At 47.3% G+C, this 24,071-nt stretch overlaps 1 protein-coding gene across 1 annotated transcript; it reads right to left on the minus strand.

The window, feature by feature from the left end:
* Positions 1–1,318: 1,318 nt before the first annotated feature.
* abca3b (ATP-binding cassette, sub-family A (ABC1), member 3b) lies at positions 1,319–23,568 on the minus strand. The gene is made up of 31 exons (XM_041278322.1): positions 23,440–23,568; positions 21,855–21,947; positions 20,162–20,414; positions 19,670–19,797; positions 19,123–19,288; positions 18,386–18,645; positions 17,971–18,087; positions 17,769–17,889; positions 15,895–16,068; positions 15,459–15,640; positions 14,623–14,769; positions 14,175–14,304; positions 13,189–13,343; positions 12,723–12,878; positions 12,412–12,622; positions 12,030–12,180; positions 11,540–11,638; positions 10,864–11,056; positions 10,153–10,459; positions 9,519–9,789; positions 9,176–9,380; positions 8,832–9,051; positions 8,475–8,633; positions 7,080–7,252; positions 6,378–6,512; positions 6,048–6,242; positions 4,676–4,863; positions 4,067–4,237; positions 3,793–3,983; positions 3,571–3,644; positions 1,319–3,280 (listed from the first exon to the last, which is right to left on the minus strand). The coding sequence occupies exons 2-31, from the start codon at positions 21,906–21,908 to the stop codon at positions 3,149–3,151; spliced, it is 5,118 nt and encodes a 1,705-aa protein (XP_041134256.1). The 5' UTR covers positions 21,909–21,947; positions 23,440–23,568; the 3' UTR covers positions 1,319–3,148.
* Between the last annotated feature and the right edge of the window lie 503 nt (positions 23,569–24,071).

Here is a 24,071-nt window from a genome sequence, read left to right on the forward strand (position 1 = left end):
GATAATCAAAATAATGACCAACAAACAAAAGAAAAATGACAGAAAAAGCAGACACACCCAATTCCATCATCATACAATGTCACAGCCAGCACTAGGCTCTTGGAACCTGGATTACAAACCACTTTAGGAGTGTGGGTAGAGGGAATCATTCAAAAAAATCAAAAAATTCACAAAAACAGAACAAAATGCAAACTTAATACAAAATACAGATTTTCTTGTCAGTTGCAGTACTAGTAACAATGTGAGCAAATAAAGTAATGTTTCATAAAGTAAACTTTCGTATGGGCTATTACAGGCCATTCACACTGCTGTCTGCATTTAAAAAAGTCATTTAAAGTTACATTTTTCATAACAAATGTATAATTAAAACAAAATAAAAATGTTTAATTAGTTTATGTCACACAACAGCAGCAGTGGTTGGTACTATCATTAGAATTATTTTATTATTACTTCTACTGATAAAAGCTCACCCCCGCTACCAAGCTAAAAGCAACTTTCACGTTCCACCTGGTGCTAATGCAAAATCATTTCTAAACATCACAGCATACCAATGCCACACCTGAGCAACCTGCCTTCAATATAATACACACGGGCATACAAACTTGCAGCTATAACACTATGCTTGCAAGTGCGTACAGTACAATGTAAATATGCACAGTGTTCTACTGAGAGGTCTATCTGTGGCTTACCATACACACACACACACACACACACACACACACACACACACACACACACACACACACACACACACTGTAGTAAGGCCACAGGTATCATTTGTAAAGTGCACTCAGGACACAGGTTATTAATGAGTTTATGAATGCATGTACAGCAGTACACTTTCTTGTCATATCACAGCAGAATATACTTTTGCAGGACTCAGTGTCTCATTTGAGAAGTAAACTGTCTTTCAATTCCAACTTAATTTCCTTTTTAATATCAATTATCCATTCCAAATCCAATTTCTGTTCCCTTTTAATCAATTCCAGCACATGTTGTGACTCAACAAGACTGCTATTAGCATTATTCTGTTAAAATTAGCTTCTCAGTGGCAGAAAATGACTTCAAATTGAAGTCACAGTGTGTTAGTCAATTAAATTGGCTTTAAATGAAAGCAGCTGAACAATCACAGCAATTATTAATGGTTTCTAAAACAAATTTGTATTCCAATTCAGAATTGATTTTAAAAAGGCATAGGAATTATAAAACAGGGTTATAAAAATAATTTAAAAAGATAAAAATAATTTAAAAAAAACAAGTAATGTCACAAAGACACATCTCTGTCGAATATAAAAACACATAATTACAGGAGTCAGTAAAATGGAAAATGATTTAAAGAAAGAAAAACAATCACTATAAGCTACACCTACATCATGTAGAATAACAGATGTCCATGCTAAGCTTTGAAGTCCTGACTTGCAGTCTCCAGATATAGCCTCTAACGACAACCGCCAACATTAGTCAGCACTGTCAGCACTGTGACAACGTGCATCCCCAGGACCTGCAGTCGCAGTTCGCTTAACAACTTCAAATCCACCTAAAGTATCATCAGATTGGTTAGTTAAGCAGAGGTCACTTTGACCTTTCGAACTTTCTTCAAGAACTTGCCTAAGGACTGCAATAATCCAGGTCTCCTCCTATTGGATGAGACGCTCTAAAAGATTAAACTGCAAAACGTTAGCACTGTGTTAGTGTGGACAGTGCTAACGTTTTGCAGTTTAATCTTTTAAAAAGGCATAGGAATTATAACACCCCCCCCCCCAAATCAAATGTTTTAGTGAATGCATCCTTCAGAAATCAGTAGTGCAACATTTACATTTATCAGTGTAGCAAAGTGAGGTGTCATGAGTATGAGTACATCAACAGATTACATATCCCCTATACAGCACTTCAGCCATTCCCTTACTACACTCAATAGCATGACTCAGTTAGACACTGCGGAGGACGCAGTTCTGCCATTGTCAGAGGTCCTATCACTACAGAAATGTGTAACTTAAAGTAACTTAAATATGTTACACACCCAGCTTAGACGAGCTGTGGAGGCCAGTGTGAGTCTACACAGTGGTTTCTACACAGAAACAAGCACGTCAGTCACAAACACATAAAGCAGTTCCCTCCAGTACCTTATTAGACATCTGAATAAAGTACCTTGCTTGCTTGCCTGCACGCTTGTTTGTTTTGGGCTGGTCCCATGTTCAGAGAGCCAGTTTTCTGAGGAGGCTGATTTCTAAAGGATGGAATGGTAATAATAAAGTGACAGCTTGCATTGAGGCAGTCAGGACGGCAGCATGGCTGTCCTCTCTCTGTTGTATTTGTACACCACAGCCCCACTCAGAGGAGAGGGATCGTACTGCAGATCCTCAGTGAGATAACCCACTCACAACTCTTTGATGTGGCCTTAAGCAGACATCAAAGTCTTTTGAATGCATAAGTGAACTAATTCCACAAATACCTGAAAATGATGAGCTGCTGAAAGAGGGCACATATTTCTCCTTTACCATGCACTGCACAATTACTGTACACAGTGTGCCTGTCAGATACATTCATTCAGTAGTTTTACCCCAAACATGCATCATGAAAAGGAAATGGAATCATGCAAATTATTATTTATATTTTTGAAAAAAGCTGCTTCCAGGATACTACTTTTTTAAACTGAAGCTAAATGATCTACATGAATTAATTTGTAGCGATAATTCCAGGAAGTAACTCCCTCATTTCTCTTCTGAACAGTTAAGACCATATAAAAAAATTAAATAAATAAATAAAAAAAAATAATATTAATAATAATCAGTTGGATTAGATTACAGGCTGAAGTGTTCTAAAGATAAACCACTTCCAGTCTAGTGGCGACGTTTCCAAATGAGAAGAAGCTAGGAGAGTCTGTAACCGAAGGTATGCCGATGGTACAGTCAGGTGCAAATCCCCCAAACATACTTCAGATATCTTAATTCATCAAGTATTTTGTATATAAAGTACATGAGAGCGGACCGCATTGCTGCTAGTGCACTCTGCTCAAACAAAGGTTTTCCCTTCTTCAGGCTGTGGGACGGTGAGGGTCTGCAGGTGTCTAGACCAGGTGTTCTCATCAAGGCTCCCCTTGCCCAGCCTCTCCTCAGAGGGGTGTGTGTGTGGGGCAGGGGCTGCGCTGCTATTTTCTGCTCCCCTCTGTGCAATGTTGGAACTGGGTGAAGCTCAGGAATACCTGCTCCAGGGAGATCTGGCTCACGCAGTAATCCTCGATCGCGTATTTTTCTTTGGCGGCTTCCATTGTCCCGAACACCTGGCCACACAAATGTACAAACAAACAGAGTAGAAAGAGCACTTTGTATAGGAATATCAGAGTGCAACTAATATGCTGCTCCCCCTGCAATACAGTGACCCAAGTGAAACACATTCAACTTACAGTAAAATATTACTAGTGTGACGAGAGTGACTAAACTATGACAGAAGTAAGCAGACGCCCAAAAAAGGCATAGTGTGACTGTGGGGGACCGCAGATATGAATAGAACAGTGTGCGATGCAGGGGTGCTGTGAGTGAAACTGGTGTTCTTCAGTTCCGCAGCCCTTACCTGAGCCCAGGTGAGAGTCGTGTCAGTCAGGTGGTAGTGCACCATTCCCTGGTGTTCATCCTTGAGCACGCTCTCTGGAAGAGAGGGAATGCAAAAGAAAATATAAATGTTAAGGACTAGACCCCAAAAAGTTTGGAAATTGAAGATGGAAGTGTGGGTGCCCTGACAGGCAGTACAGCACGGGAGCCCTGACAGGCAGTACCGCGCGGGAGCCTCACGTACCAGGGAAGGTGCTCTCGATGAAGTCCTTGAGAGGCTGCAGGTCCTGCTCCTCCACCTCCACCCTCATCTTGGCCATCAGGGTGTAGCCGCTGCCAAACTTGCTCTTGAGGTGCTGTGGGCTGCCCAGGCACTTGAACTGTCCATTCACCATGACAGCCAGCCGGGTGCACAGGGCCTCGCACTCCTCCATGCTGCAAAACACACACACACACGTCAGGGCAATTCAGACGCTCAACTAAAGGGATTGGTTTAAGGGACTTTCAGCCAGCGGTACCTGTGGGAGGTGATGATGATGGCCTTGCCTGACTCGCGGGTCCGGGTCACTGCATCCCACAGCAGTCTCCTAGCCACCGGGTCCATCCCTGTGGAGGGCTCGTCCAGGAAGATGACGGGCGGGCCCCCGATCAGTGCCATCCCTGCACTCAGCTTCCGCTTGTTCCCCCCGCTGGAAAGAGACAAAACAGGAGTGGCAATACCAGTCCTACTGGACAGCAGTTTCACCCAGTCCAGGTTTTACTCCCAGCCCCAGTGTGTAGGTGTAACAAGATCAGGTGTGTCGACTCATAGTAACACCAGGAATGGATCAAACTGCTATGCAATGGGAGTCTTATTTTCAGCCCTGGGACAGTTTGATTCTTTGAGTTAGGTAGCTTGAATTCTAATTAAATAAATAAAGGTATAGAGCTTCCGACTACAAGAGTATATCAGCAGGCTTCTAACAGTAAACAATAAGCCACGGTTTTACCCTGATTTGCCATGTTTATGAATATGCTTTATCCTATTTTCACTGTGCTTTCTTACACTTTGCTGTTCTTTACATTTTGCCGTGCTTGTCCTACGGGGAGCTCTTCTCAGCATGATCAGAGGCTGGCTTGTCCCCTACCTGTAGCAGCGCACCAGTCTGTCTGCGTGGGGCTCCAGCAGTAGGGCTCGAAGCACGTTCTCCACGCAGCCCTCCACGTACTGCTCTGGAATCCCCCGCAGCCGCGCGTACATGCGCAGAGTCTCCCGCCCAGTCATGTGATCCAGGAGGGCGTCGAACTGAGGGCAGTAGCCAATCCGCTGCTGGACCTGCGGCGAGAGAAAGGGGGTGAACGACAGAGCTGAGAAACCGCAGGGCATCTCTCTGTTTCCATGGAATGATCAAAATGCACAATGTCTGCTTTATGTGTTGCTGCTAAAGAAGGTGTGGCAGAGCACAGCTCTGCTCTGCTCTTTAGAAATTGGCAGGGATGGGGTTAAATTCCCCTACCTGCCTGGGTTCATTGTGTTCAGGTGGCTGGGGTTGATTAGATGATTAGTTTAATTAACGATCAATCAGCGCCCAGCCACCTGACATAAAAGGAGGCCTCTGCTTCTCATTTGGGAAGAGGGAGCTGAGGAAGCAGGTTGGGTTTTTGGTTGTTTAGAAAGTTTGAATCCAGTGAAGGCATTGCCCAGCCTGGAAATTGTTATTTTTATAAGTTTTGCTTTTTGTCTTTCTTTTTGTGTTTAAATTGCTTTGTTTTGGCCCTTGTGCCCTTTCATTTTTGTGTTTATTTATAATAAATTAGTTTTTTTTTTTTTTTTTTTTTTTTTTGCAGACTGTTTCTGGGCCTCCAAAAATGAAAGGGCACAAGGGCCAAAACAAAGCAATTTAAACACAAAAAGAAAGACAAAAAGCAACAATTTCCAGGCTGGGCAATGCCTTCACTGGATTCAAACTTTCTAAACAACCAAAAAACCAACCTGCTTCCTCAGCTCCCTCCTCCTTAATGGGAAGCAGAGGCCTCCTTTTATGTCAGGTGGCTGGGCGCTGATTGATCGTTAATTAAACTAATCATCTAATCAACCCCAGCCACCTGAACACAGGCAGGTAGGGGAATTTAACCCCATCCCTGCCAATTTCTAAAGAGCAGAGCTGTGCTCTGCCACAGAAGGACTTGAAACCCACGCTAGCCCTGCACCCAGTCTTGGGTTTCAAAACCACATTCAATTAAATACATTGTCTGTTCCTCCCTTATGGCTGCATGAACAACTCCTACACAAGAAGTAAAAATAGAGACAGCGGTGACTTATTCATGTTGCGATAAATGTGCCTGACTGTTCAACCTCCTGGCACCTGGTCTTTCAATCAAATAGCCAAAGGGTTCTGAAATCCAGGCCTGGATACAGGTTGTGCAAGGGTTGCTAGAGCATTTCAGGGCAGGATAAAAGTGTAGGGCTTATCTAAACAACGAAACTAGTAATTCAAATGGCTGTGCAGTCCAGGGTACCTTCTTGATGTCGCTCAGCACGCTGTAGCCGTCGATAAAGGCATCTCCGCTGGTCACCGTCTCGTCCCCCGTCAGCATCTTGAACGTGGTGGTCTTCCCGGCGCCGTTGAACCCCAGCAAGCCGAAACACTCGCCCTTGGTGACGGCCAGCGAGAGCCGGTCCACCGCGAGCAGGGTCTCACCGCTGCTGTACACCTGAAAGAATCACGAGCGTCACTGCTGACACAGGGAGGGATCTCAATACGACGTGGTGATATTGTTCAATTTGCCTTGGTGCCTGCTTGTCAGAACATTGTAATTGATCGACTGTCCGGCAGGCGAGGGGGCTACCTTGCTGAGCTCCTGCATAATCAGGGGGCTCCCCACCATGGACTCCACCGCCGGCTGGCACTCGAGGACGCGCTTCCTCTCTTCCGCCACGTCTCTGTCCTCGGGCAGCAGGGCGGCGCCACTCACCGCCGCCACCTGCAAAACAACACTGAGGGTAACCAAACAAACCCCAGGCAAGGATGACAAGAGGAACACGGCAGGGGAGTCGGGAACATGGAAGAGCAGGTCCCTATGACAACGGTCCTTGTAAGTCAGGTCAGTTTTTGTCCCCATTTTGTAATTAAACTCACTTAAGTTATTCCTTTCCACAGTTCTTTCTCCAGATACAGCAAAGAGGCCAATTAATTAGTAGCCAAAACTGACAAAAAACAAGAAAAAAACAATATATATTCCATCAAGAACTAAGGAATGAGTATATCTCAGGGATGGAAATAAGACTCCCACTGCATGGCAGTTTGATCCGATCCCAGTTTTACTAGGAGTTTAATAAGACACCCCTGAGTTACCTATATACTTAAGCTAATAGAGCTCATAGTAAAACCTGGAATAGGTGAAACTTATGTAACAGGAGTCTTAATTCCATCCCTGTTGAAGTAAGTTTCATCACATCTAATGTATCATTAGTAATGAAAGACTCGTGGATGGGCAACTCTATCCCCGTGCCTGGGGATCCCTCGTTAAGCCTCTCTCTCTGAGACTCACCCTCTTGTGCCTCCTGCACAGCACACAGCACAGCTGCCTCAGTCTCTGCAGGAAGTGCATCTCGATGATGAAGATGAGGATCATGAAGACCACGCCCTGCACTGACATGGACAGCAGGAAGCGCCCCACCCCCGGGGTCTCCATCGCAAAATAGTTCTCCTGGTATGTGATGTCTGCAATGCAAGACAAGATTCCAGCAGCGAGAAACACGAGGACCACAGGAAACTCCCCCAGGACCAGTCCTGCTGCACCAGCGTCAACGAGAACTACAGGACACTCCCCCAGGACCAGCCCTGCTGCACGGCATGAACAAGAACTACAGGACACTCCCCCAGGACCAGTCCTGCTGCACCAGCATCAACGAGAACTACAGGACACTCCCCCAGGACCAGTCCTGCTGCACCAGCATCAACGAGAACTACAGGACACTCCCCCAGGACCAGTACTGCTGCACCAGCATCAACAAGAACTACAGGACACTCCCCCAGGACCAGTCCTGCTGCACCAGCATCAACAAGAACTACAGGACACTCCCCCAGGACCAGTCCTGCTGCACGGCATGAACAAGAACTACAGGACACTCCCCCAGGACCAGTCCTTCTGCACCAGCATTAACGAGAACTACAGGACACTCCCCCAGGACCAGTCCTGCTGCACCACTCCCCCAGCATCAACAAGAACTACAGGACACTCCCCCAGGACCAGTCCTGCTGCACCAGCCAGTCCTGCTGCACCACATCAACGAGAACTACAGGACACTCCCCCAGGACCAGTCCTGCTGCACCAGCATCAACGAGAACTACAGGACACTCCCCCAGGACCAGTCCTGCTGCACCAGCATCAACAAGAACTACAGGACACTCTCCCAGGACCAGTCCTGCTGCACCAGCATCAACGAGAACTACAGGACACTCCCCCAGGACCAGTACTGCTGCACCAGCATCAACAAGTGCGGTTTGGAAGAAGTCTGTTCTTTGGGTTAACCCATCGAATTCTAATCGAACTGCGGTGCAAACAGCATGAACACCTTGAAGTGCAAAGAATAGGAATCATCTTCTTTAACAAGACATAATATACATCTCTTTCAATACGATCGCAATTCACGTCTAAAGTCTGCCGGACAAGAAAAAAGAATCTAAAATGACTTGATTCAGCAGAGTTTTTGATGATTTCTGATGTTTCAGGATGACTTGCAACAAAACAAAGTGTTCAGCCTGTGTGCCAGAGTCAAAGTATGTTTTACCACCGTAAACGGGTGCAGTAATTTTGCAGTTTTTTCCCTTGATTTATCCTATGGTTTGCCACTTTATATTTTTGAACATGCTTTACAATGCGGTGCTTTTTTACTAGAGGACTCTCCTCTAGGGGTGTGTGTGCCCCGCTGCTGCTACTCACTGTACTTGTGGCAGATGAGTTTGCTCATGAAGGAGGAGGTGCAGAACTGCTTGAACTCGTAGTTCTGGTAGAAGTCACTGATGGCCATGCCCAGGCAGTAGTTGGGGAAGAACAGAAACACCTTGCCCAGCGTCCTGGACAGATCCACCAGACCCAGCTCTGTTCACACAAACACAGAGAACAGCACGACTTGCAATTACAATCAGCTTAAATTGTCACACGCACAATGGAAAATTAGAAGACACAGACCAATGTCTTTCCTGCTCATTGTATTTCAATACCAACAATGCCCTGCTCTATTTCAACATCAACAACGCCCAGGACATGCATCCGCTCATACCCGTGTCCCTGTCTCACCGGGGATGCCCATGATGGTGACGGCGAGGAAGGTGGCTGTGCCTGACAGGATGTTGAAGATGGTGAGGCGGGTGTAGGCTGTGGCGGCGGTAGAGAACAGGAAGCTCAGCAGGTACATGAGAGGGATGACCGCCCAGCCATACAGCAGCAGGATAAGCAGCAGCGCCCCCAGGTGGTAGTCCTGCGTGAACGCCCGCACGTCGAAGGCTCTGAACACCACCTGCAGCACATCACACGCAGAGAGGATTGATTCTTTTTCCCCCATTAAGTGTAATTTAGTTTTGCAAAACTGCCGCGTCACAACCCAAATACAGTAACACTCACTCGAACACACGGAAACTCACCAGCATGAGCATGCAGGGCAGCAGGAAGTTGATGAGGTCCCACAGCAGGGCAGACAGCCAATAGTTGGAGACGTAGACGCCACTGACCTGCTGCACGTGCTTGGCCTTGAGCGCTCGCTCGGTGACCATCAGCAGGGCGAAAGTGCTCGACAGAGATGCCATCCCGTACATCAGGTTAATGGCAATGGCAAAACCGGTCTGACCCCTGGGCGAGAGAGAGAGAGAGAGAGAGAGAGAGAGACATACACACACAGAGGAGAGGGAGAAGTCAATACATGCAGTCCAGCTGGTGGTCCTTGACATACAGAGACAGACAGACAGACAGACAGACACCCCCTCTTACTCGGTGATCTGGTCGTGCGCAGCCTCGGAGATGTTGCGTGGCTGGGGGTGGTTGCCTGTGCTGATGGAGGCGTTGGGTCCCGCCACCAGCCTGTAGATGGCGTTGTCGAGCAGCATCAAGGCAGTTGCAGGCGTGTGGTACCCCTGGTTGTTGAAGTACGCCGTGGCCGTCACCTGAGCGCTCCCCTCGCCGAAGGACACACCCACCACGCAGTGCTCGTTAAAGGCGCCTCCCTCCTCCGCTGAGGCCAGTAACACATACTCTGGAAGGTCTGTAGGGGGCAACAGAGATAAAGCATGTAGGGGGGTGGTTCGTTCAATTACAGACCAAAATATACAATGCCTCTACAGGGGCAGGGACACCTCTCTTTACGAGGATACCCTCTTAGCATATGTGTACATGATCACATTCCGAAAAGCTTTCACACTGATAATACAACACTTTGGTGAGCTGATGCACTCTGAATATGTCCCTTTGTCTACATCACCTCAATAATCAGAAAATCATGGCAATGACGTGTTCTAGATTCACATAAACACCACCAGACCCAGACTGCCGTAGCATCATTGACAAGATCTGCTGGGGCAGACAGAGGCTGTCAGGCTGGTGCACACACTGTGTTGTGGATTCTCACTGGAGATGTTCCTGGCCTGCCCCAGCTGGTCCGGGAGCTGCCCGGTGTAGGCTGCAGCCAGGGCCGCGGCGAAGGACCTGGCCCCGGGCTCAAGGGCGACGGGCACAGTGGTGGGGCCGTAGTGGCTAAGGGCCAGACGCAGTGGAGGGGAGTCGTTGGCCCCGGGGAAGGTGCGTGCCACGACCAGTGCCAGCACGGTGAAGACCAGCGGCACCAGGAACTGAGCCACCATGACCTTCCAGTTGCGCCAGCTGTACAGCGCCCTCTTCAGGAACATGGCGTAAAACTGCTGCAGGAAGAGCATCGCCTGGAGAGAAGGGACAAGCAGGGTTAGAGGGACTGGAAAACTTGTCGTCACAAAACCAGGCTGCAAACCCTGAAACAGACTGGGAACCCGTCACCTGGAAGTCAATCTGAAACAATTTGCAACAGTACATCAACACACTTATTTATTTTATGTTTAAAACACAGAGCGCTCCCTCAATATTTCACAATTCAATAAAACCACAAATGTGGATATTGCTGACAATAAATTGCCATGTGCTACTCTTTACTGTACAAGAGTAATTCTAACTCACTAACTCATCACTAACTCATTTTGAAAAAGCAGACTTTTGAAAAAGCAGTTTTTCCCCAGTATCACTGTGATCATTAACTTGTTACACTGACCCAGAGCGCCCCCCACCCCCCGCCCAGTGGTTCGGCCCTCACCCCCATGTTGAGTTTGATGTTGGAGCAGTCCTCCGAGGCGAGTGTTCCGCTGTTGTCAGTGATGCCGGTAATACCGCTCAGGCTGCTGGCGTCGTCCCTGCTCCAGTCATGTGAGCGCCGCTCGTGCTGGTACTGCAGGGCTGGCAGCTGAATGGCCTGGATATCCAGGCTGGAGTCCACCAGCTTCCCCACCCTGCAAGGGAATAACGAGGCACATCAGCCTGGAATCACCCAGGAGAACAATGAGGCACACCAGCCTCGAATCACCCAGGAGAACAACGAGGCACATCAGCCTGGAATTTCTTGGACAGCCTTTTCTCTGGTATGTAATGTTACTGTGTAGTTCATTTGTGTCTTGCACCCGACACACACACAGTGTAGGTGAGCAATCAAACTGGCACTTGCTACTGGTAAACACGTATGATCCCATTTCTTTTTTCATAATTTTTGTCACTACTTTCTAAAGTAAGATTATAAACTCATTTTTAGCATTTTAAAATGATGCAATTTAAAAGGGGTGTTTTATCATACCTTTTACTAATTTCTCAAAATCATCTTGTATACTACTATAAAAACCGTTCTTTGAATATCAGTAAACACTTCAAGACTACAAATACAGACAGCGTACGAAACGAAACAGCCCCAGCCCGCCTCCCAGACCCCTCCCCCAGCTCACCTGAGGAACACCTCCTCCATCGTGGTGACCGACGCTCCATAGCTGGCAATGCCCAGCTCCGCCCGCTTCATCTCCAGCTCAGCAAACAGCAGCTGAAACCTGCAACGCAGCCGCAGAGATTCAAGTAGGGACCCCGCAAGCATAACCGACGAGGGATTGCGAAGACATGAACACAGAGGGGCAAAGTGATTTTTTGTGATTAAGTTTCATGAGTTCCCTAAGCAGATAAATTTGCAGTATTTTGAAGCTCATCCCCACGCTTAATTAACCAGTTTACTCCTGATGATAGATTTAAGTTTAGGTAGCTTACTGTTGATTTACGGGTTAAACATTGACGTTGCAGTGGGGAGCGAGTTGCGGGGTCACTGTTTCACATCACGTGAAGTATAAAATCGATTTAAAAAAGAAACTCACTTTTACTAAAAGCATTAGTCACACTTGTATCCGTCATCTTAGCCACTCTTGTGCACGTGTTGTCCTTTTGCTGTACCTGTGAGTGCTCTCCTTGGGCAGGATGTAGGACAGCTCTGCGCCGGCGCTGCTCTCCATGGAGGCGTTGGGCACGTACGTCTTCACCAGCCGCGTGATCTCCGGCACGTCACACAGGGGCTCCCTCACGATCACCATGTGGTAGCCAGCACCTAAATCACAGGACAACACACGGGTTAGCTTGCAGTGCAGGCATAGAAACAAGACTCCCAGGGATCATTAGTCCTGGAGAAGTGCTAATCAGGACTGTGTGAAACCGGCGATGCATCATTTAACTCCACCTATTGAACCTAGACCATGAAAGTCCTCAAAAGCTGGTCTGTATCTGGTTACTAATTACTAAAGCTAGAGCGAGCGTCTGTCTGTCTGTGGAGGCCTCTTACCATACTTGTTCTTGAGGAAGAGCACTGAGCCGCAGCACTGCAGCGCCCCCTCTGCCATGATGGCGACGCGGTCCCCGAGCAGGTCAGCCTCGTCCATGAAGTGCGTGGTCAGCAGGATGGTGCGGCCGCGCTTCTGGCTCTGTAGCAGGTCCCACGTGGCCCGCCGGGCAGCAGGGTCCATCCCCGATGTGGGCTCATCCAGCATCACCACCTGAGAGGAGGAGGAGAGGAAGAGGAGGATCCCATGGTCAGAGCCTGGCCAGAGCTAGGTGTTCTAAAAGTGACCCGGCCTTCGATTAGCAAGCCCTCACCTTGGAGTCTCCGATGAGTGCGATCCCGATGGACAGTTTCCGCTTCATCCCCCCAGACAGAGTCTTGGACCGGGACTGCCGCTTGTCCTCCAGATTGAGGATCTGCAAGATCCGCTCCACCTCTTCTGGGGTCTTCTTTCGAGGATACCCTTTCAGCTGGGGGGGAGGGTGGGGCACAGAGAGGGAAGGAGGTGCTCACTGCTCCGATTCCAGGGTCACAACCACCTCTGAGTACCACTTCTAATCGCTATTGCTCTGATCCCATGGTCTCACCAACCACCCCTGAGTAGCTTTAATCCCAAAGCCAAAGCCACAACACTGCCTGTCAGTCCTCTGCACCGACCACTGAGCCACTGTTCCCCCAGTCCTCAGCTCTAGCCCCATGACCAGTCTGCATAGTCTAAGCACTGGGTTGCTCTAACTCCTAGTCCTCGGACTTGCAGAATAAGAGGAAACTGTGCTGTACCTGTGCGAAGAACTGGAGGTGCTCCTGGACGGTGAGGTTGTGGAAGAGGACGTCGTGCTGAGGGCAGAGGCCAAGGCTGCGGCGGATCAGGGCCATGTCCTGGCAGATGTCATAGCTGTTGATGTAGGCACGGCCGCTTGTTGGGGGGAACAGGCCTGGCAGCGCACAGACAGACACAAACCAGGCAAGGTCTCAGACACACATCACAATGGCTCTTTACATCTCCTTCGTCAGTCACGCACACCTTTCCTTTCACCACTGCCCCCTCCCTGCTAATCTGAGCTGATGTGTGAGCTATAGACAGGATGGGAAGGTTGTGTAATGCAGGAAGGGCGTGTCCAGTATATCTGAGTGACATTCGGAGCCTATGTGAACAGTATGTGAATGCAGAAGCGATTTAAAATCTATCAGTGTTTCCCCCACCCCTGCAGGTGCACTACAACATGGGCAGATCTTAGAGATACACTTCTTCACACTCACAAAAATGATAGATGTTGAAAACTGATCCCAAAAACATTTGATTTATTTGTGTTATCAAGAAGCAACGCTTGCTATAGGGCAAGGTTGGCAGCTCTGCAAAAGGAGGGAGATATGTACAGGATATCTGGATGTGTACATGTCGGGGCCTAAATAGCCTATATTTTTCATGGAACGGTACTGGTGTACGAGGTCCTGTATTCAGCTAGCTGTTATAAATGCTTATCATGTTCCCCCAACCCTGCAGTGCACTACAACTTATGGTAGCAGATATTAGAGACGAAAACACTTTTCACACTTCTAACCCATTGTCACACACAACCCAACTGCTTATGCTGTTGAAAACTGATCCCAAAAACATTTGATTTATTTGTGTTATTTTGATATCTTCGATTGCTTGCGGTTTCATTATTCATCCCCCCACCCCGCCCGCTCCACCAATTCATCTACCCCCCCCCCCCCCCCCCCCGGACCTACTTGCGAAGGAGCCCTTGGCCGTGGGACCTTACCGGTCAGCATGGACAACGTGGTGCTCTTCCCAGCCCCGTTGTGTCCCAGCAGGACTGTGATCTGCCCCTCATACATGTTCAGGGTCAGGTCTCGCACCGCCTCCCTATTCACGTTGCCAACTCTGAACACCTGACAGTGGAAGGAATGCGGAATGCTGAACACTCATAACACAGACCGTACACACAGCATTTGAGCCCTGTCAGTATGGTGCAGCCAGCATTTTCAAATGAAACACAATGCAATTCTCAAATCTTCATTACCACAATTTTGTTCAGAAGTTTCTCAATCAGAAACAACTCCGACACTGAATTCAGGAGCTCGTAAGTAGTCCTGTTCGTTCCTTTCAGAAAAGAGTAAAGAGCTTTGAGAATCTAGCTCACTATGGGACAGATATGGGTGTGGCTCAGGTGTGTTCTGTTTGTGTGTGTGTATTTGAGAAGCTCCTACCTTGGCCAGGTGTTTGATTTTGACCCCCGACACCAGCCCGGCTGGCTCCTCCTCAATGAACTCTCCCTTCACAGCTTTCTCTGCATCCTCCTCCTCCTCCTTCTCCTTCACCAGGGCCTGGTGTGGAGTACTGCACCAGTACGAGGGCTGCATGGGCACAGAGGGCAAATTCCATCAGCAAAGCCAGGGGCAAGAGGCACCCACAAATGCAGCACTCTGTTAAAATGAGCTTCTCACAGTGGCAACAAAATTACTTCAGCTGAAGCCCCTGTTACTCAATTAAACTGGTTTCAAATGAAAGCAGCTGAACAATCACAACTAGCATCATGTCTCTAAAATATCAATTCCAATTCCTTGAATTTGAATTGAAAAAACAGGAATTTACCCCAACCCTGGCCCTCCTCCTCAAGGACAGATTGGTCTGACCCCAGTACTGTTCAGCTCTGTGCTAGGAAATCCTCAATAAAGTCCAGCAGTAGCTGCTCTCTCTCTATGACTGTGGGAAGTTTCGCTCAATGTTTGACCTTTAAGATGCCCTCCACAAAAAAAGGGAGAGAGGGACCAAGTCCCTTCTGAGACAGACTCTCCCCCAGTAGACCCGAGCAGCCACTGTACTCCAAGGAAGCTGAAATTATCATTTTCTCTATAGTTTTGGGGGCATGGTCAAGACTGAATGCTTGCAGAAATCACAAAAGCACGCACACACACGTGTCAGACTGGATCAAAGTGCTGCTGGGGTTCAGGGAATACCCCAACATTCAGAAGGGTTTCAGCAGCTTTTACTGTTTCCAGTCCTCAGCACACAGAGAAGGGGCTGCTCAGCTGCCTGTGCTTACCAGCATGAAGAAGTACCAGGGCAGGGGTACCCCATACTCTCCTGGGAAGACCGCCTCCACGTACCAGCCCAGCAGCCCGTAAAGCAGCGAGTCCAGCAGCAGCATTCCCAGGACCTGCGCCAGAGAGAAGGGATCGTCCACGCTCACCGGCTCCAGCAGGTTATTCCACTGGATCCCGCTCCCTGGGAACGACAGCAGAGACACGCAGAGTCAGCACAGTCCAAGCTTGCCAGCGTGCTCCCAAAGGCTCCCACAGCCTCCCAGTCACTCAGCTCTAAGCCCCACACAGCCTCCCAGTCCCTCAGCTCTAAGCCCCACACAGCCTCCCAGTCCCTCAGCTCTAAGCCCCACACAGCCTCCCAGTCCCTCAGCTCTAAGCCCCACACAGCCTCCCAGTCCCTCAGCTGTTAGCCCCCCTCCCCACCAGCCCACTCACCTTTCCCCTCGAACACCCCGATAAGCTGCGCCCCCATGGCCATGCCCACGTTGGAGATGAGGCAGGCGGACACCTTCTGCGCGTGAGACAGCAGGTCGTAGCGCGGGGCGATGAAGAAGTACGGGATGTAGGATAAGAAATAGAGGAAGCCCCCCGCCGCGGCCGCCACATTCGCTAAGGGGGAGGAAAAAACCAGAGCATCAGCAACCAACAGGAGCCTTTCAAACGAGTTAGAGGACTTTCAGGAACCCAGCTGTTTTCATGAGAACCAAGCTGTGCAGAGTATTTCTTAAAAGGAAAACTGTCGCATTAAAACAACTGCCTAAAAACGTAATTAGAACACTGGGGGGCTGTGGATCTCTCAACACACACTACAGGGGGGAAGAAAAACAACTGCTTTTAGCAGAGACTCAATTACCTGGTTCCTGAAGTAGACACCATGAGGTGAATAAAAAAAGAATAAAGCTCTGTGTAACACTACCCCCTTGCTGAGATTCAGCGCTGAGAGGGAGCGAGAGATACAGGAGAGTTAACAGGCCGGAGTCAAAGAAAACGATGACGGAAGGCCACCTCTGCCTTTAACAGATCAGAGCTGAACGACAGCAGTCTCAACAAACAAGAGTTCACAACACGGCAATTATTTCTTTTCATGCTGTTCAGCTGAGAGGTGTTTACTGCCGAGCGAAAAGGACAGATTATCTTCATTTATAAAACTGTGCAAGCTCACACTCACAGACTCAATCACTCGCATTTGCTGCAGTGCAAAGCCCTGACTGCAGAAAGACATTCAGGCAAGCATGCACACTGTGCAGAAAGCTCAGGAAGTGGGACGCAGAAGCAAGGCCAATTCACAAGACCTTTGTGCACCCCCCAAGGCTTTTCAATACAGACTGTGTCCAGGGTGAAATGATTTTAGTGTTCTCAGTTCAGCCCTCAGTGGATAGAAGTCCACACTAGGGGTGGAATTATTCACTGTGTACCGATGAATCTTGATACCTTCTTGACATGCTATACCGTACCGCAGGGATAGAAATAAGACTCCCGCTGCATAGCAGTTTGATCCAGTCCTGGTTTTACTAGTTTAATATGAGACACCTGAGCTTCTTACCTATGCACTGGGGCTAATCAAGCTTGCAGCAGTAAAACCTGGAATAGGTGAAACTGCTAAATAATAGGAGTCTGATTTCCATCCCTGGAGCATAACAGAGTTATTTTTCGTTTGCATCGTGATACAAGTCCAACAGCACAACACAGCTCAGACAGAAAGCACAGGGAAATAGTATCAGTGCATTATAAAAATATTGAGAAAAGCAACAATGTTTTGTTTTGCTTTAATTGCAGATGAAACATGTGGGCTGGCGAGAGTACAATCACTCGCTGCCAGTGTTACTCAGAGTGCTCACAGATTTAATAACTAAACAGGACAATTCAAATGCTAATAGTCCAGAACAATGGAAGTAAAACAAACCCCCGAGAGTCTCCCCACACTTCAGCAGGACTCCGTATAACCACAAGGGACCACCACTAAAGAATGCTGCAATTCCATCCTGTCATCCCATTAAGTGTTACTGTTCCTTTCACTCTACTAAAAAAAGCCCTGTTCAATTTCAGGACTGGTACAAAGAGTGTAACTCCCTAGAAAGCCTACCTAGGAGAACAACAGTTTCTTACATACAACAGGCATGAATTACACAATATACATGCAGACTAGTTTGGTTTCCTGGTGTCTGCTGGTTTAAGTGGAGCGATCCTGCTCTAGACCTGTAGACTGGTCTGCATTGTTGTGATCATACTCAAACGTTACAGAGAGGAAGGCTGTCACACCGAGCCCGCCTCCTCCTTCACATCACCCTGGGCTTGCTCGCCCCACCCACCTCGTGAGAAGAAAGCGCTGACCATGAAGCAGAACGCGATGGTGGACAAGGCGAACGTCAGCAGGAACACAAAGACCAAGCTGGGCTCGCTATTGGTCAGCACCGCACCGTTAGGACTCACCTGGGGATAGACACGAGGCGTCAACACACAATATATACACACACACACACGCACACACACACACACACACACACGACTCACCTTGACACACAAGAGCAGCGTGACGAAGAAGACCGAGATGAGCAGGAAGAGGAAGAACATGCTGAACCAGGCTGTCCAGTGGAGCCAGTTACTGAGCCCCATCATCCTCATGTACTCCTGCCAAACACAGGAGAGCACCCGCAAATCAAACCCAGCTGGGTACACACAGGGTCTTGACATGGGGGCGCTACGAATGATCACTGCACTGTACTGCACTGTATAAACCGGTCGGCTCTTAGCGGACGCAAGGAATCACACTTCTGTTTTGTTATTTGTGGCATTTCTTAATACTGATAATATAGAGCTGTACTGAAGTGCTTAAAACACGCATTTAAACGGACCAAGGGCAGGATTAACTAACCGCTGGACAACCAGCCGAGCGCGGCCCCCACATAGCGGATCTCCGACGCCTTACCTTGAGCTTCCTCTCCTTCTCCTCCACCACGGCCCGCACGATGTTGAGCGCTGTGTAGGTGAAGCTGAGCATCAGGAGCAGGGGCAGCTGGTTCTGGATGGCCAGGATGAAGACGTCGTTGATGAAGGGGGGGAAGGGGAACCGGGCAAGGCTGACCGAGACCTTCTCCAGCAGAGCTGCTCTGGACCCGTTTCCGTATGAGCCGATGATGGCCCGGTCCACCGCATGCTGGACCGCCAGGAAGGCCTCTCTGTAGTACCCTGTGTACGGGACAGGGGTGATAGGGGAGGCTTGAATACACCCCCCAGTGTGCTGTGTCACAAGAACCTCTACATAGCAGTTTGATCCATTCCTGGTTTTACTATGAGTTTAATAAGACCTGCTTAAGGAAACACTATGGGACGTCTGATGGAATAGGACAGACTAAAAGGGAGCTGCTTACTATTTTACAATAATAAGACCTTGTTACCTATACACACTGTGGCTAATCAAGCTGGAAGTAAAACCTGAAATGGGTGAAACTGCTATGAAATAGGAGTCTTATTGCCAACTCTGTTGGTTATAGATGGAAAAAAAAAAATACGAAAAGCTTTTTTCATATAAAAAAATAAAAAATAATTTAAAAATTGCAAAAAGAAACATTTAACTATATGGATAATAACTGAGATCAAACGTCACTCTCTGAAAGTACAGATGCACCCCAGACACTGCTGAACGCTAACAAATCACTATCTTGCCTGGAGTGCCCCCTTGGTTGTAATCCCGTTCCCTGGGTCCAGGGAGCTGGAACAGGGGGAAGAGCTTGTGGGTGTGCCAGTCCCGGTCACTGTTGGGGTTCAGCCTCGTCCTCTCCTGTGCCGGGGCGTTTCGAGGGCTGTACTTGAAGCGCAGGTGGTAGCTCACCTAAAAACAACAGCGACAGGGTCAGGAGGGAACTCACTAACTTATGGAGGTGAGAGCAGCAAACCCTTTAGGGGACACAAGAAACTCTCTAGTGTTGTCTTTCAGGCTGGGTGCTTCAACAGAAATCAATACGCTGAAAACGACAGCGGTGTGAATTCGCATTAACTTTACACTTTATAACAAACTGCCAGAAATAAAGCAGAGAAAGACGGGAAAACTAATAATAGCATTTCGGCAAACGCCTGGTATACTTGATTCAGTTTGTCGAAGTTTTAGCTTGGAGAATGCTTCAGCAGCTAGTTTCTGATCCGAAATCTTTCTGCTTCATTTTTGTCACGATAACCAATTGTATTCTCCTCCGTTGCCTCAACGTTACAGTACCTGCAGAGGCAGAGGCTCATCCCTGTGACTGAACGGGTGCTCAAACACCACTGCAGCCAGGATATTCCCCAATTCAGGATCCTCCCGGACAGAATTCTCAAACTCGGCTTCCGTATCGAAATAACGAGCTGTGGGGCACACAATCAGTTTAGAGTCCATACATAAACACATGTAGTCTCATTCACATGATAATGTTGTAGTTTATCAAAAATAAAATGCAACAGCATTCACGTTTAAACCTAAGCAATGATAAGGTTAGGAAAATATCATATTGTAAGAAATCTCAGAATTTATAAGGTGGTAGTGAGTCATTAATCATCTACTGTAACTAGAAACTACAGCAGCTAGCTGATTACGGTTTTTGTAAATTAAACCGGATGTAACACCCCTGCTCTACATATAGTACAGTATGGCTGGTGCAGAGGTCAGCTCTCTAGCCGCCCCTAGAAAGAGTGCTGCAGAGCAGTGCTGCTTCAGTCGTATAGCACCTACCTCTCAGCCCGGGTTTGAACTGCTTCCCCACGTCGCCGGCGAGGCTTCGCACCGTGCTCACATTGCCGGGGATGAAGGCCAGCTCTAGATTCTCCCAGCCCAGGGGCTGGGGGAGGGCTGCGATAGAGAAGTTGTGGAAGGAGGTGACGTTGGGGAAGGTGGTGGAGTGGACGCGCTGCCTCAGAGCGATCAGGATGGCAGCGAAGAGCAGCGGGAGGGCGATCTCGATGACCGTCACCACAATCTGACGTTTCTGAAACGCAAATCCAAATACTGCCTTTACCTGGGGGAACACTCAGGCACCTTTAAAAGATACGCGAGCCAACGGATCTTGGCATTTCCTACTACCTAGAACAACTAAAATAGGCAACAAAGTGACTGATTACACCATGAAGAGAATGCTACCTGAAATTCAAACACCAATAGTAATGGATCATTTAATTTGCTTTGCAACAGAACCACCGAATCCACAGTGGGCGTCATCCTGCCAGCACTGTCACCACAAAGCAAATTAAATTGCATTTCCTTTAGAGCACGCCAGCATTCCGTCACACAGAAAGAATCCTGAAGACTCCGAACCATGTGACCGATTCACTTTTCAACTAGATAACAATGCTACGGTCAAACATTAATGGAGTTGTTAAGGGCACACTCTACCGCTTATCAATGTTCACCCGTTTAACTTACCCTGCTGCACTTGGTAAATAATTCACTAAGACAAGGAAGCAGCTGTAAAAAATACTTAAAATATAAGCCTAACATATATAAGCCTAACATATAATTGCACAAGCGGGCACAAGTGCATGTTTTCCAGTGAAGATGCTGAAGGTTAGTGCACCTTCACACCAAAATAGCCCCACCCTGCATAAGCACATGTGCCAGTCGTGTGACTAAAAAGTGCAGCTTTTGATTAAAAGCGAGCACAGCAACTACTGCCTTGCCATGTGTGCTGCAATACAGAACAAGCACGTTCATTTCAGTTAACCAGTGAGAATGCAGAAACGCATGAAATGTAAAGAGCTGTTTACGAACGTGTTCACATGGTGAGGGCTTACAGCTAAAAAAAAACAAAACACCTGCCTTTTTAAAGCATCTGATATTACGCTGGTGGTGAAGGCATTAGCCTCTGTATTGATTGATGCAGCAGGCTCGTGTTTTTTAACAGCTGCTGTAACTGAAGCTTTCTGTTCTAATAGAAACAGAGTCTAAAACCACACCTTGCTGTTGCTTAGAAACAACACGCATTGGGAGTTCAATTTAAATGATGGCCTTTATTTTTCAGCCCTGCATTCTCTGTGCACACACACACACGCTGGCTCACTGCTTGTTATCTGGCCTTGACAAGACCAGTCAAATTCTTTTGGCAGATCCTAGTGATGCTCTTTTAATCACGACTTCTTCCATATGTCATGTATTTGTATCCATTTTTAACAGATACACAGAGCTAAATTGCATGCAGTGTTTAATATTTATATCAGTATTAAAGAAGTAGGTCACCACGCTGCAATCTGATACAGGGATACAGTCACAGCAGTTTTAGCCAGTTCCAGTTTTACAGTGAGTGTAATTAGACGTGTCTGAGCAGGTTACCAATACACTGTGGCTAGTTCGGGTTCATAGCAAAACCCGGAATGGCTCAAAGTGCTATGCAATGGGGAGCCTTTGGATGTAATTCAAGGGAATGGGATTTTACCTGCTGGATGTAATTCTTCCACAAAAGGAGGCGGAACTGCCGCACAACAGCCATGTTTCCGGGGGAACGTGGAGGGGCACACAGCAACAGGACCTGAAGAGTAAAGAGAAAGGAGAAAGATTAGACTGCCCCCACCTTCTGCTGACAAATAAAACACGCTTACTGAAGCACAGCACAACAATGTCACAGCTTCACTTGGTTGTCATTTATCCCTGTACTCACAGCCTCATGTTCACAGTCTGGCTTGCAATCAAAGCCATGCAGTTAATAAGCTAAACTATGATCATTGTGCAGGAACATGCCCAGTGCCCCAGCGTTGAGTTCCTAGCTTGCTGTCCGGTAATGCTTTAATGTCATTAGGGGGGAGGATGCCATTGTGATGTTTTCAGTGCAGGGTTATTACATCTGTTCTGCAGGGATGCTTGTTGTCTTTGTGCAAGAAAGAAAGAAAGAAAGAAAGAAAGAAAGACTGTGCTGTGCTTGGCAGCAGACTGTATTTGGATTAAAATAATTAAATCTGATTCATAGCCAAGGGAAGTACTGTGGGTATACAGTCATAAACCAGTGTCTTTAATATCAGCTTCCTCAGGACTGTTCGAGCATGAATGATGAAACACAGCCCAGCACAAGGCACTGCAACAGGACAGTGACCTCATTTCTCTGAGCTGCCTGCAAGAACCCTGCGCTAAACTCAGGAGTTTTCTCCCAATTTTTGGAATTGTGACCAGTTCAAAAGTGGGTCTCTACCGGCATTGTGCAATCACCACGCAAGCAGGTTAAAGACCAATTCAATTCACAACATTATCCTAAGCCTTACTGTTCTTTACAATACAGAGGGTCCCTTACATGAAAACCAAACATTTTGCTGAACTAGAGATCAGAATACTGTGTTTTTAAACCGCTGTGCAATGGGAATCTCATTTCCAACCCTGAATATCCTGCTGTATAAACATCAAGACAACTCCCCGTGCATGTTTCTGATAAAACAACAGTCTGGATAATAAACGTTTACATTATGAACGCCGCTTTCCTGTATCAGTAACTGGACACGAGTGCTTATTTCTACTGTTGCTTTGTATTTGGACTGTCCCATCTTGGAAATCCCCGACCTTCGACTTCTTTATACGTGTTATTATTTCATCATGCCGTTATAAAAGCACTAGGCAGGCGCAATAAAAGTAACAAGACAGGATTTTTTTTTTTCCCAAATGAATATCCACGCTCATCACACGCGGAACACAACGCTGATTGGAGCAAGCACCCCGTCAATCACTACTTCCTGGCTTGCGGTGTGACTTAAACACAACGAACAACGATACTCAATCTATATATCCAAAATCACAACATTTAATAACTGCAAGGAGCTTTAAATAAAACACCCCTTCTGCACCAGCAGAGCGAGTGCCTGTCAGAATCTAACCCCGGTCTGTCTCGTTGCATTGACAATTGCAGTAGGGATTGTCACCCAATAGATGAAAACTGGACATGCATAATCAGACTAAAAAAAAAAACACAAAACAAAACAAAAACGGTTTATTCGCCTACATTTTGCATCACAATCAATCCTGTTTCTAGCGATCCTCACCTTTGTATACCGCGCCGATGCAGTTATTTCCAGTTGCGTGCGGTGTGCCGGTACACGGAGAATGACATTGCACCAGCTGGTTCAGACCTTTAGTTGTGGAAATTATACAAGAAAACTCAGCTGGAATAAAGAACTGTTTCACGTGATCAACGAGTCTCTGGTTTGCTGCCCTACAACGTCATGTGACCGAGCGATAAAATTATTATAATTTAGGGAAGTTAATAAGAAAGGAGTATAGTCTATTTTTGAATTGAAACGAATGAGAAATTAGTATATAGTCATTTTTGTCATCTTGATTGACAAAGCTTACCTTCAACACGTGTTATTTTCTGTGTAGATTGCGAGTTTAGTGGGTCACTAGACCAGTCTAAAGGTTCATGCTAGTTCCTGGATCGCATCACACAGCAGTACACACTCCCGCTGTATTATAAATTATAATATCGAGGAATAAGGAGAACAGTTCGTTAAAATAAATATATAAAAAGCTACAGTTCACATCTATGTCTGCTCAAACTGATCAATAATAATAAACAATGCAATTCAAACCAGTATAAAACAACTAGACAAGTTTCAATCAGAAGCATTTTATTGATCACTGCAGCAGGTAACTGTTCACAACAGAAAATATTTCC

Source organism: Polyodon spathula, chromosome 18 (assembly GCF_017654505.1).
Source record: "Polyodon spathula isolate WHYD16114869_AA chromosome 18, ASM1765450v1, whole genome shotgun sequence".
Classification (NCBI taxonomy): domain Eukaryota; kingdom Metazoa; phylum Chordata; class Actinopteri; order Acipenseriformes; family Polyodontidae; genus Polyodon; species Polyodon spathula.